The sequence below is a fragment of the Populus trichocarpa genome, chromosome 1 (genome assembly GCF_000002775.5).
Source record: "Populus trichocarpa isolate Nisqually-1 chromosome 1, P.trichocarpa_v4.1, whole genome shotgun sequence".
In the NCBI taxonomy this organism is placed as follows: domain Eukaryota; kingdom Viridiplantae; phylum Streptophyta; class Magnoliopsida; order Malpighiales; family Salicaceae; genus Populus; species Populus trichocarpa.
In genome coordinates, this window is record NC_037285.2 from 39,664,279 (window position 1) to 39,677,529 (window position 13,251).

The window sequence follows — 13,251 nt, forward strand, 5'->3', positions numbered from 1 at the left end:
TTCTTTCAGCATAATTTTTTGTAGAAAACTAATTTGGCTTTCTTCATATGAAAAAAAAAACTTATTTTAAGCTTTTATAATTGAAAAAAATATATTAATAGGCTTTTTGTAGAAATATTTCATAAGCTTATGTATGAATATAGGATATAATAAAAAAAATTATCATTATACTTTTTAGATTTCATTTTTTTTTATTGTAAGTGATTAAATATTTTATATATATTAGATAAACTTGAAAAAAAAATTAATTCATTATTAAATTATTTTCCAGTTCATTTTCCATAACATAACCAAACACTGGAAAGTGTTTTCCAGTTTATTTTCCATAACACTACCAAACATTGGAAAATACTTTCCCGGAATTCACTTTTCCCGGAATTCACTTTCCCAAAGGAATTCACTTTCCTGCAAACAAACGGGGCCTTAAAAAAAAACTACTGAAAGTTTAAAATAAATGATTGGTAAAATAACTTAAAGCTCCATTGCTTAACTTTAGAAAATGGGAAGTTATTTATTTATATATTTTGAAAGAAAAAAAGACATCGATGTCGATAACTGGTTATTCTTTTTTAAATAATATTGCAAGTACAAAAGCTGTGGTCCTTCCCGCTTCTCTCCAATCCCACACAATTCTCTCACTCTCGAGCGCGCGAGGGTTTGAAAATGTCGAATTTGAATTCCAGTTACAGATATCCAACTCCTCAAATCCCATCAAACTCAGGTTTCCTTTTTCGATTCCCTGCTTACTCATCCTTCGATTTTCTGTTTAATGGCTCCCTCAAATCTTTGATCTTTTCATGTTATATTGCTCTTTCTCCGTTGTTTGATTTTTATTTTACATTTCTTAACATCTAATTTCTGTAAATAAATCAAAGTGTTCACCCTTAATTTGTTTGGTTGCTGAGAAAGTGGAGGAAACTGAATGTTTTGAATCTTCTCATTTTTCTTCTTAACTTTTTTGTTTAGGTTTCTTGAGATCAAGTTTCATAAATCCTGGTACCTTTCATAGACTTTCTCTGGCAAGTAATGAGAGCCATACCTCTTGCTTGGTTGCTGAGAAAACATTAGAAAAACTCAACACCGATCACTTTTGATTGCTTGAGTCATATTATTATTGTTGAGTTATTCACGTATTGAACTGTTCATTAATTTCATAAATCTTTCAGAATTACTTCCACACACTTGATTTTCATGGATATATTAGCTCTTAATTTGCACACGTTCATTCAATTATAGAGTAGCATTACCATTTTCTTAAGGTATATCTTAATGAGTTTTGAAATGGTATTGTTGTATCGTTTTTTTTTTATTGAAGTAAATGCAGGTAGTAGTGCTGGAGTTTGTATGATGAACACCAAATGGAGAGATGAACAACACCCGTCTTTCATCAACTTCATCGCATCCTTCCTAAGTGCAAATTCTTTCCGCCTTAACTTTGTTCCAATTGCGCCAGTAATACTTGCCTTTCTTAACCTTTTTTCTAGATTTACATGCACCGGCACACATAATAAATATGTAAACTCATCGCTTTATTCATCATATGTAGGACTGCATTTTTAACTGTGGGGGTTTGTCTGTAGCTTTTATCTTTGTGACCAACTGGGATTGTCAAAACTGTGAGCCAATCTTCAGCAGGTATGCTAGAAACTTGTTTCTTATAGCTTCTTGCAATGTTTTAACATTATCATGATCTGTTGTCTGAATGCAGAGTTAAGAAGCTGAAGGGGCAGTTTGCAAATCTTTATGTTGTTGTCTCCCTCCCTATCAAGGAGCAAAATGACTCCTTTGTTCACTCTTACTTCAAGTGAGTGTGAAGCTAATATTTATGTTGATGCCATTGAATTCTGATTTTGATTATAAAGAACTTTATACTTGCTTGGATAATGTTAAGATATGGAATGGAGCTTGGCAAGCCAACATTTGTGCCAGTTCAAGACTTGGAGATGGGATTTGAAAAGATTGTTAAGATAGCTCATTCTCGTGGGAGTAAGTTCTCATTTTGCTAAAGATGAATTTCAAGCTTACTTGCAAGTACTGTTTCATTAAATTTTAATTTATAAGCTGCAGCATGCAAACGGCAGGATGCCCTGTCAAAATTGAAAGCTGAGGTTAGTTTGTGTAAGTTATTTTCTTGATTGCAAGTACTAGCTAAAGATCCTACTGTTCAAGACGATTTGCTCACTTTATTTGGTGCTGCAACATTTTTTTACTTGCATCTGAAGAGGAAGCAATCGGTGCAAGGGATGGGCAATTTTCTTAGAGTGGTGACATCCATACCGGGCATTGATAACCATGACGCAAATGCTGTAAATTCATACTTTCCAGCCAATTACTTTAAGATTCCTTATAATTCTTTTTAATAGTATTACTGCATCTGTGTTTTCTTCCTTATCAGGTCCTCACAGTTTCTGCCAGGCATAAGTTTAGTTCTAGCCTGCTCCTCATAGTATTTTGTTATTTGAAGTGTTCCCAAGTACATTGTTTACAAAATTCTCATTTACATGAGAGTATTAATGTTGCTTCGAACAACAAATTATTGTAGCATGGAAGAAATCAGAAGCCCATCTACGTGTCTTTAGGCAGTACCATTTCATATTTGTGTTTTTGATCTGTGAATTATCAATATGCCATTCCCTTGGAATGATCATTAACAAAATCAAAGATCCAGAAAAGTCTAATGTACTTCACATTTAAAATCTCCCTGGTATATATTTAATGTCTTTTCCTCTTTGCTGTTCTTAGACTTTCCTGGTGCTCATATATCTATTATATTTGGAAGGAACAAATAGGAGAAACCATGATGATAAGGACCAGTCTGCTGAAGTTCTTAAGGATATGATTGTTTCTTGTCAATCTTAGATAGCATAAAACTAAAATCCTAGACAGTGCTTTAGCTAAATCCCAGGTATACTGCACCGTGTGGTGTAGTCGGGGACTGCAGTGAAGTAATTTAGTGTTGTGGTCGAAGTTTGTATAGCCTTTTCTTTTCTTCTTCGATGTGACAAGTCTCTAAGCAATCCTTTGAGCTGCTTTACAGTTTTGTAGGATTAAACTTGCTCCCATCTTAGTTGGTTTTCCGGTTAATGGCATTTTCATTCATAAAAGCTCCCTGATAAGGTTATTTTTTTCCTTGCAAATTGTCCTTGTAAAAGATACACATTGAGAAACTGCTGACTGTTAAGTTGAGTTTTGTTGTCATGGTTGAAGTTCTGGGAGGCAAACCCTTTTCAGTTAACACCTCTTTCTTCTATTTTCAGCTCAATCAGGCTATTGGTTCGATTGAAGCGATTGCCAAGGCATCCAAGGGATATATTCTAGAGAACACAGATCTTTCAGCTGACAACGCCGAGACGGTCACTAAGTTCTTCAGAGATCCAAAATTTTACCTAGGTCCAAAAATCAATTGATAGAAGAATCAGTTTTTAACTCGAACAAACTCTAGAGTCAGTAATTTTCACCTTTAGCATCCGATTTCCTTGGATCAGTAAACTTTGACTAAAAATATAAAATACTATTGCATATACGATAAAGCTATAAAAATCAAGTAGTTCAATTGAGATCATTGATTGATAGAAAAGTGAAAGCTTTCTGATGTTCGACCATGGTTTATCAAGAGTCTGCAGCATTTTATTGCTTTGAGAGAATATGAATGATCTTGCTGTTGCTGAATGAATCAATGCATGGAGCTTCCTCTACTGCTAGTTTGCTACCGTGGTTTCTTTTACTGTTCTTTCTCATGCTCTTATAATTCCCACCTGGGTATAGCTTTTCAAATTGTGGAAGTTTTTGGAGGCACACCATCAATTGCACTGAAAGTAAAGGAAAGAGAAGACATTCAGCATTAAAATTTCAGTAGGAGATTCTCTTATGCTAGCTGTTTATTTATTTTTGTGTTTTAAAAATAATTTTGAAAAAATTAAATTTTTTTTTATATTTTTTAAATTAATATTTTTTAGTGTTTTTAGATTATTTTAATGCGTTGATGTTAAAGATGATTTTTAAAAAATAAAAAAAATATTATTTTAATATATTTTTAAGTGAAAAACACTTTGAAAAATAACCGCAATTACATTCTCAAACACGCTTTTGAAGGCATATCAAAATAGTCCCCCCAGAAAATAAATAAATAAATAAATAATTAGATATTTTAACTATTTGAACTTGTATAGTAATTTATAGTTTTTTAGCTATTTGTTTAATAAAATATTTTCTTAATTATATGCATTATACTTTAGAATAAAAACTAATTATATATATTTTTTCTATTATTAAAGTAAAAAATTTATATTTTATTACGATATTTCAATCATTTTTGGAATTTATTTAAAAAAGGTTACAAAAAATAATACCGTAAAATTAGTTTAATTTATACACTTGATTTGATTTTAGTCTGTTAACATCTAATATAACATTTAAGTTTTTTAAATTAATATGTATATCATGAATAATTTTCATAATATTATTTAATGAAAGGTAAATAATTTGTTTAAGGAAATAAAGAGAGAATATTTGTTTTTTTAAAAAAAAGTGGCGCCAGGCCCGCGTGTGACTGGGCCGAGCGCTGCAGGCCCTCATAAGTTAAAACAGAAGAGAGAACTTGCAAACGACGCCGCCGGAGGAGGCACCTTCTCTCGTGTTTATAAATCTCTCTTCTCTCTATCGACGCTCCTACTCTGAGAAGGACCAGTCTTTGTCTTCTCCAGCCTTCCTACGGTTAGCTCAGCTCAGCTCCAGTGATAAAAGCGGAAGTAAAAAGTAGTAAAGAAGAGAAGAGAAGGATGTTTTTCCACATAGTGTTGGAGAGGAACATGCAATTGCACCCTCGCTTCTTTGGGCGCAACCTCCGCGAGAATATTGTCTCCAAGCTCATGAAAGATGTCGAGGGCACTTGCAGGCATGTTTCTTTTCAACATTATGCTTTCTTTTCTTGATTTTCTTTCAATTTATCCACTGCAATTGGAGTTGAACCAAAGTTAGGGTTTTTTCTTTATTATTGTTAGGATCGTTTTGATGATAAAAACCTCGTAAGACTTGATACTGAGAGTGGGTTTTTGAAAAGACAAAAAAAAGAAGGGAATTTAAGTTCATGATGAATTTAATTGCCTGTATATTTGGTGACCCATGAAACAAAGAGCACCCAAAAAAAAAAGGTCAGTGAAAAAAAATTGCATCTTTAATACCATTATAAAAAAAATTCTCTGCACTCTTGCAGTGGTCGACATGGATTTGTGGTGGCAATAACAGGCATTGAAAACATCGGGAAAGGATTGATCCGAGATGGGACTGGATTCGTGACGTTTCCAGTCAAGTACCAATGTGTCGTGTTTAGGCCATTTAAGGGAGAAATTCTAGAAGCTGTTGTTACCATGGTAAATAAGGTATATGTTTCTCTCTTACCAGCAAGTTTTTCGGGGATCATATTTTCAACCTCTTGTGGATTACTGTGCTGTAGAAAATATCTAAATATACTCCGATTTTTACAGATGGGATTTTTTGCTGAAGCGGGGCCAGTTCAAATCTTTGTTTCAAACCATGTAAGTTTTACATTTTTATTTGATTTTGATACCTCTTTAAAGTTTGCAAGGGTTTTAACCATTGCTTTCTGTTATTGCTTTGTTTGCTTAATATATTCTATATGTTCTCCATCTGTTATTTTCACTGTACCAATTGTATATCCACATCAATAATTGGATGTAGAATGCATGCGCTTTTGTTCTTTGGACGGAAGAAAATTGAAACTACCATCTTGTTATCCATGGTCACTGTCTGGCCCAGTTGACTATAGCTCATTGTTCTTTTGGAAGCCAAAATGAGAGAAACATGGGATTTGTCTTTTCCAAATCCTTACGTTCCATTTGCTTAGTAATCAAAGATCATGTTTGGTTGAAGAATTGGGATGGAAGACAATATTTAGTTATGGAATATTGTCTTTGGTATTCTGCTTTCTGATCTGTCCCTCACCGTAGACTAAATTCTAGAATTCTTTTCTTTTGCACTTCATGTGATAAGCAGAACGGATGTTTTCATGAAAAATTGAAGTATTGCTAAAAGTTGACATTTTGAAACAAAGCTGCTTTTTGGTTGTCACTTATTTTTTTTATCTTGCTTTGTTGATACATATTCTAATTGCATGATAGCAAACTTCTATTATGCTGTAAGCTTTTCCATCTTGCTTATTTATGTTTGGTTTTCTTTCAAGCCTGTGTATTTTCTTGCATCCCTGTATATCTAATGCATATACATTTGTGAACTGTGGTTGTAGTCCCCATCTCCCTACTTATGAACTTGCCTTCTCATTTTGTGTTTCAGTTGATACCGGATGATATGGAGTTCCAGACTGGAGATATGCCAAACTATACAACTTCAGATGGATCGGTATGCTATAATTTCAGCTAATTATTTAAAGAAGTTTAGCTTTTATTATCTACATAACAAAGCTCAAATCAATATCTTGAACTTCTTCCAGGTTAAGATTCAAAAGGATAGTGAAGTGCGATTGAAGATCATCGGAACGCGTGTTGATGCCACAGAAATTGTATGTGCTTTAAACCTCTTCTGTTTGCTCTTTGCTAACTTACAATGGTTATTTCTTCTTTTCAGCCATAGCTTCAATACCATTTCTGTTTGCATATTAGCCATTACAGGATACATATTCTTTAGTGACAAAATCATTAAAGAAATATGGAGTGTTGCTGTCACATAAAGTTCCAGATTTCTACCCTTTTTTTGTCTTGATATTAAAATTGAACCTACCTCCGATCCAGTGGTTAATGACAACAATCATCACAAGATTTAGGTTTTGTTAGTGTGTCTGCGCTTCTCACCCGGGGTGGGGGGATTGTGGGCACCTTCTGAATTGGTTCTTGTGATCAAGGCAAATAGTAACCAAGGGCAGTGCTAGGGATTTGGTGAACCGCAAAAACTACTCTTGGTTAAGATTTAGAATGGAAACTGAAGTAGCTGAAGAAGGGACTCTCCCTCTGTGTGTGTGTCTGGGTTTATCTTAATAGTCTCTCGTGCTACATTTCTACAACCATTAAATAGGTCCAAATTTTCAGAAAGAGAAATTGGGCCCAAACCATTAAAGAAAAACTGCCAGTTCAAATTTTATGAATTTCTTTGTAAGATTTTTGAGTTTTATCTTTTATAAATGTGATAAGAATTTTATTTTCATGAACTTGCCAGCTCATTCCAACTCCGCTTTATAGTTCTATATTCCTCTGTCAATGAAATCTGACTAATAGATATTCATGAGTGAGAATTGCAAGTAATAAGAACTTAGAGTTATAAAGTCAGTCATCTAAACTGTGAAACTAAATGATGTCTTCTTATTAATAACCATCTTTTGGTGTTCTAGCTATAGGTGATAATTCTGCAGTATCCTTGTAAACTTACTTTAATTCTTTAGATAAACAATATGCTTTTATAAGCTATAAGCTATAAGCTATAGGTAATGTAGTATATTTTTTAAGTGGAGGTGTACAAGTGTGTTTTGCTTGTGTTCTGTTTCTTTTCACCAGGGATTGTTCAATAGGGGTGTTGGGTATTATGGTGAAGTGTGAACTCTGAAAGGACTATCGGAAGCCTTGTATCCACAAGAAAAAAAACATTATCTTTTGTACTAGGAGTGATTACTTCTGAGAATCAGTCAACGGTAAAATGGGAGAGCTTTTGGCTGGGGCTTGTAATGGTGCATATTGTATATATCTGAAAAAGGGAATGAGAGTGTGCCATTGTAACATCACCTCTTGTCAGTAAATGCATGTTCTAAAAATGAAATTATTGAACTAAGCACTTGACATCGGAACAGAAAGCATATCTGCTTTACTTTGTTTGAAGAATCAACATTTTCCCTGAATGCTACCTTCACCAGATGTAGAAATATTCCATGTGCATTTTGATTTAAATGGATTGAGTGCTCTTCTGTTGCAGTTGGCAGCCGTTTGCCATTCTCCTGGGGAATATTCTAGTTTTAGTGACGATGTTGCTCTGGACAAATGTGATCTAGATGTTAATGAATATTGTTTAGATAATTTTGGAAATATGATAATTGGGTTGTTTAATATTTTAAAGGAACATAGTTGGGAGAGTTTTGACGTCTGAGAGCTTGAAAAATCTTGAACTTTCTAGAATGTTGTTTGCGGTGGTCAACTTTTGAAACTTTTCTGCTGTGATTGCTCATCTAATGCTGCCACTATCCTTTTCTTGCAGTTCTGCATTGGCACCATAAAGGATGATTTCTTGGGAGTTATAAATGATCCTGCAAATGCTTAGGATGTCAGCAAGAATCTTAGCACATAGGATTTGCTTGGGCAGCATCTGCACTTCATTGCTTGGTGATAATAGTGTGAAGGTGATAATTATTCTCAGCTGTAACTTAAAATGGCATTGCACTTGATGTTTTGTTTCACTTTAAATGAATGTCATTTCCCATTAATGATAAAAAAAAAATGTATAATCTTGGAAGACTGATTTTAATTTGGGTTGAAAAGGCACTGGTAAGGAGAGAGGAAGCAAAATCCTCAACAATCACTGTAATAATGGATTAAATTGTCAGATGTAAAATTTATTAGCTTCCAAAAGTTAAATTCATAAAGGGATTTAGAAGAAAGAAGCGTTACCTCTATCCAATTCAAAGTTAGTGCTCTGGTTCTTCCATTCTTGTGCTTCTCTTGCAGCGTTGGAGCAAGGAAAGTTGACGAATATTACAATTACAATAACAACTCATAGGCACCTAAAATGATAATTTAAAACTTGATGGACGTTTAGTTATTTTATTTTATGAAAAAATGAAATAGGGTTGGAATATTATTAAGAGCCTGTTTGGAAACACGGGCTAACCCGTGTTTTCAAAAAAATTATTTTTTTTTGTTAAAAATTAATTTTTTATATATTTTTTGAATCGTTTTGATATATTAATTTTAAAAATAATTTAAAAAAATATATATTATTTTGATATATTTTAACATGAAAAACACTTTATAAAATAACTGTAACCACATTCTTAAACATGCCTTAAATTTGATTTAAAACCTCCCTTAACTATATAGATATATTTATATGTTATTTAGATTTTTTTAATAGATTATAATATATACCTATCTTAATATTAACATAAAACTCATATATATATATATAATTTTATTTTTTATTAAATAATTAATAATAATAGATAATGAATATCCAAAACTTGATGAGTGGTTCATAAATATCTAATTTGATAATTAATAAATAAAAAATTTGACCTATGAATACTCATTATCATCACTAATATATGACATTAATAAAACACTGGGCTAGAACAATATTGTAGGGTTTTTTTGGTCTATTATAGATTTTTTATTTTAGTCATTTTTTTTAATCCTTGTACTTTTTTTTTTAATTTGAACCTCATAAGTTATTTTAATTTGTTTATCAATACCTAGACATTTGATTTATGATTAATTTTGAAAGAAAATATTATTTATGTTGCTTGAAAAAAAATGAGAATACAAGTACCTAATTTGACATTGTATCTAAAACAGAGGTTTTTCAAGATATTCTTTGCTTAGATTTGTGTGTTTTTTGGTTTAGTTTTGGTCCCTTTAGTTTTTTTTATTTTTGTTGAGGATCAAAACTACCTTTTTGTTTATCTTTTAGTTCTTGATTTGAAAAAACCAGCAAAACAAAATCCTTTATGCATTACTAAATCCTTTAAAAATCCTGCTAGTTTTTTAAAATTTCTAAACCAGCAAAAAAAATCTCATCTCCAATAAATGGCCATGTCTTTTTATAGAAATTAAAGTTAAGTTCATCCTAGAGTCTTGTAGACTTCACAACTCCACACTATCTCCTGAACCTCCTCCAATGTCACCTCCCTCTCTAACCAAAGTAAAGACTCACACTCATTACTTAAAATCTTAAACCTTGCACTTTTATGCAAGACCTAATAGCAAAATTACTACTGAACAGGTTGTCAAAAAAAAATTATGATGAAGATGATTGGTTTGCTGTTATTGAAGATATGGGTGTTAAGAGGGTGATGGCAAAGTTTTTTTTTTAGTTTGGGTTAAGAGGGTGGTTATTACAAACAAAAAATTCACACGACGAATTATCAGTAAGAATTCTCTTAAAAATCTTTTAGGAAAGAAAAATTGTTATGCCTTAGTCTAATTTTTTTTCCTCTACTATGTCTATTTGTACAAGTGGAGTGTATATAATATGTTAGCTTACAAATAATATGATGCATAACATTTTATTTATGGAAAAACTTAATAACCTTTAAATGTCAAAATATCACTTTGTCCCCTGAATAATATCACATATATTATTTCAAGATAATTTTAGAAATTTATTCAATTAAGTCCTTACTTGGTTTTTATATGTCTAGAATAGTAATTCTCTGTATTAATTACATCTTATTCTTCAATTTCTAAAACTTACTTGCAATTAAGTCACACTTAATTAGTTATCTCAGTTTAATTTATGACCAATGATTTTTAATGTGTATGACTTATTAGATTCATAACAAGTTGGCCCAAATATAAACTATAGCCTAAATAGAATGTGATTAAATAGATTAAATAATTTAATTTATTAATAATTCAATAATTGATTGATTTTATATTTAAAAATCAAGTGCATCATCTAGTAACGTATCATGATCCCCCAAATATTAAAAAAATCACAAGTGGTTTGACTTAACTTTTCAGTAAATAGTTTCTCAGTGTAATTATTATCCCTTCATAAAAAAATTTCTGATATAGACATTATAAAATGAAGGATGTTTGCTCTGTCAAATCATGTTATTTTCAATACTATAGTCATTGATTTTTTCAATAAGATTTGAAACTTTTTTCAAATTTCATTTCACTTTGCATAAGTATTTTACAATCAATACTATTTGAGAATATGTGGAATATTTTCTCTAATTCACCTATGGTGATGAATCATTTTTTGATTACTCAAATACTTTCATATAATACACAATATGCCTAATATTTACTTGTTTGTTACCTTTGATTAAGACAGCATGTAATCAGGATCAAAACATAATATTTTATATATAAGATGACATAGTGATCTCAAGTCTAATGATCTACACAATTATCACGTGAGCTTTTCTATAGACATTGTTGATCTTTACATATGGAATCCTCATATAGGTCGATTCAGTATACATGTCATATGACAAGCGCCTACATATTAGTTCTAGGTATCTTTCATACCTCGATTTATGATATATAAAAAATGCTTTTTTTTGTAAAGAAAAGAACGTAATATGTATTAGTCATAATTGATCTAATTAATATTCAATCTTAATAGAGCATTGACCAAAAATATTTAGGAACAATGCTTTGATGTATTATGAATCTCATAACTATAACCATTTTATAATTTTCTTTACAAAATAATTTTATCTCAGTGACTTTATATTTACTCTAAATTCATTAATCAAGCATAAATGAATATTAAAGATTAAAAAAAAACCTTGTATTAATAATAAATATATTTTTACATGAACAAAATCAATGTCACGTGTAACCAACCGATTAGCTACATAACATATATACTAACAACTTTGATGCAGGTTAAGATCAGATAAGCTCCGAAAAAAGTGTCAAACCCAACATCTGATCTTGAGTTCAAGTAGGTAGCCCCTGTTGGCATGCATTAGACAACAAAACAAAATGCTGGGAGTGTTGGGAATTTGTTTAAAACCATGATTAATAGGCACTTTAAGGTAAAATATAAAGCTCCTTCGCTAACTTTTAAAACTATAATTTTCTTGGGATTTATTCTTGAACATAAGTTTTTTTTATATGAAATATTAACATGGCTGAAACAAATTATGTATGAATAAGAAGTTGATTTTAATAAAAAACCTTTGGTTTGTGTGTTTTTGTAAAACCCAAAACCTCCTTCCCAAGTAGAAAAGGAAAAAAGTTTTCTTGTTATTTAAGTAATAGGATAATAAAGAGTTAAAATTGATATTCAAAAGCACCCAGTTTTTAGAAAGAAAAGAAAGCTTAAGTCACATGTGCGTTCGGTCGGCTCGTGTTTAAGTTTAAGTCTAGGCTTGAGTTTGAATTTATTATGAAATAATTTTTTGGACCACATTATTTTTTACCTATTTATTTTTTAGGCTTGGGTTTTTAATTATTTGGCCCATAAAAAACTATTTTTACTTGTTTGTCCAGCTTATAAATTAAAGAGTCTGAATAATTTATTCAACCTAGACAGTTTTTATTCATATACAACGTTAGATTTAAAGCCAAAACTGTCATGTTCAATTCTTGTTTATGGAGGGTAATTAAAACTAATAATAATATAAATTAATTCTATTAATTATCATAATTAATTTTTTATCAATTTTTTTTTCAAAATCATCTATAAAAAGAGGTTGAGAAAAGAGTATTTATAAACCGTTTTTTGACAAATTCTTACAAAATTTGGACACTCTCTTCACCCCATTTTCAACTTAGTCTCCTCTATTTAAAGTTCTATTTTTGTTCTCTGTTTTTTTCCGACTACAGCGCTGAAGTTCAATTTTTGTAGAGAAATATTTTAGTCAAGTTTCATTGAATTTGTAAACCTTATCTAAAAACATATCTAAACAAGGTGATAGTGTTAAAAAAAATAAGAGGTTGATTGTATGCATCATGTTTACACCAAGTAAAAAACAATAAAGCCTGAAAAACAAATAATTAATTATTAACATAACTATTCACAACAACAAGATTATATTTCAAGTGCATCAATAAATAAATACCCTATACTAGTTTTGTTCTAAGTATAAATTCTATACGAACTTAGTATACATGCTTGGATTATGTTCAAATCTTTTATCAAGTTTTCTATGTATACTGGGATTTTTATTATACATCTTATACCTAAAAACTAAACATTATGCTAACTAGTCTAATAAAATTTATCAGACAACTATGAAGTTGAAGTTGGAGGAACCACGAAACAACACCGTGCGAGCTCCCTTCCGATCTGTAATAATAGTAGCGAAACAGCTACCAGGAACAGGACTTGCCATAGCTCCCTCCCTATATGAGATGGTAGTAGTGAAACAGGTACTAATGGCCTTGATATGTTTTGCAATTATTATTCTTCGAAAGCCTACAGTCGTGTCGTTTTGTTTTTTGCAGCAGAATTGTTAAGATGAGTATAATACTTTTCCCCGTGAACAAGGGTGTTTCCACAATCCTTTGAAATGTTCTTTTCAGGCGTGCAGCTTTAGGCGTTCCATACGAGACCACAGAA

At 31.3% G+C, this 13,251-nt stretch overlaps 2 protein-coding genes across 3 annotated transcripts; both read left to right on the plus strand.

Moving 5' to 3' along the window:
- Window positions 1-588: 588 nt before the first annotated feature.
- LOC7459110 (protein PARTING DANCERS) lies at window positions 589-3,695 on the plus strand. 2 transcript variants are annotated; one of them, XM_002298875.3, is made up of 8 exons: window positions 589-721; window positions 1,316-1,452; window positions 1,547-1,635; window positions 1,709-1,804; window positions 1,892-1,986; window positions 2,068-2,108; window positions 2,223-2,306; window positions 3,258-3,695. In XM_002298875.3, the coding sequence occupies exons 1-8, from the start codon at window positions 664-666 to the stop codon at window positions 3,405-3,407; spliced, it is 750 nt and encodes a 249-aa protein (XP_002298911.2). In that variant the 5' UTR covers window positions 589-663; the 3' UTR covers window positions 3,408-3,695. The 2 variants fall into 2 exon arrangements, with proteins under 2 accessions (XP_002298911.2, XP_024438739.1); XM_024582971.2 differs by having other exon boundaries at window positions 1,325-1,452.
- A 901-nt stretch (window positions 3,696-4,596) lies between these two features.
- Window positions 4,597-8,626, plus strand: LOC7491348 (DNA-directed RNA polymerase II subunit RPB7). The gene is made up of 6 exons (XM_002298876.4): window positions 4,597-4,894; window positions 5,213-5,378; window positions 5,484-5,534; window positions 6,310-6,375; window positions 6,467-6,535; window positions 8,212-8,626. Exons 1-6 carry the CDS (start codon window positions 4,779-4,781, stop codon window positions 8,272-8,274), a joined length of 531 nt encoding a protein of 176 aa, XP_002298912.1. The 5' UTR covers window positions 4,597-4,778; the 3' UTR covers window positions 8,275-8,626.
- The last annotated feature ends 4,625 nt before the right edge of the window (window positions 8,627-13,251 follow it).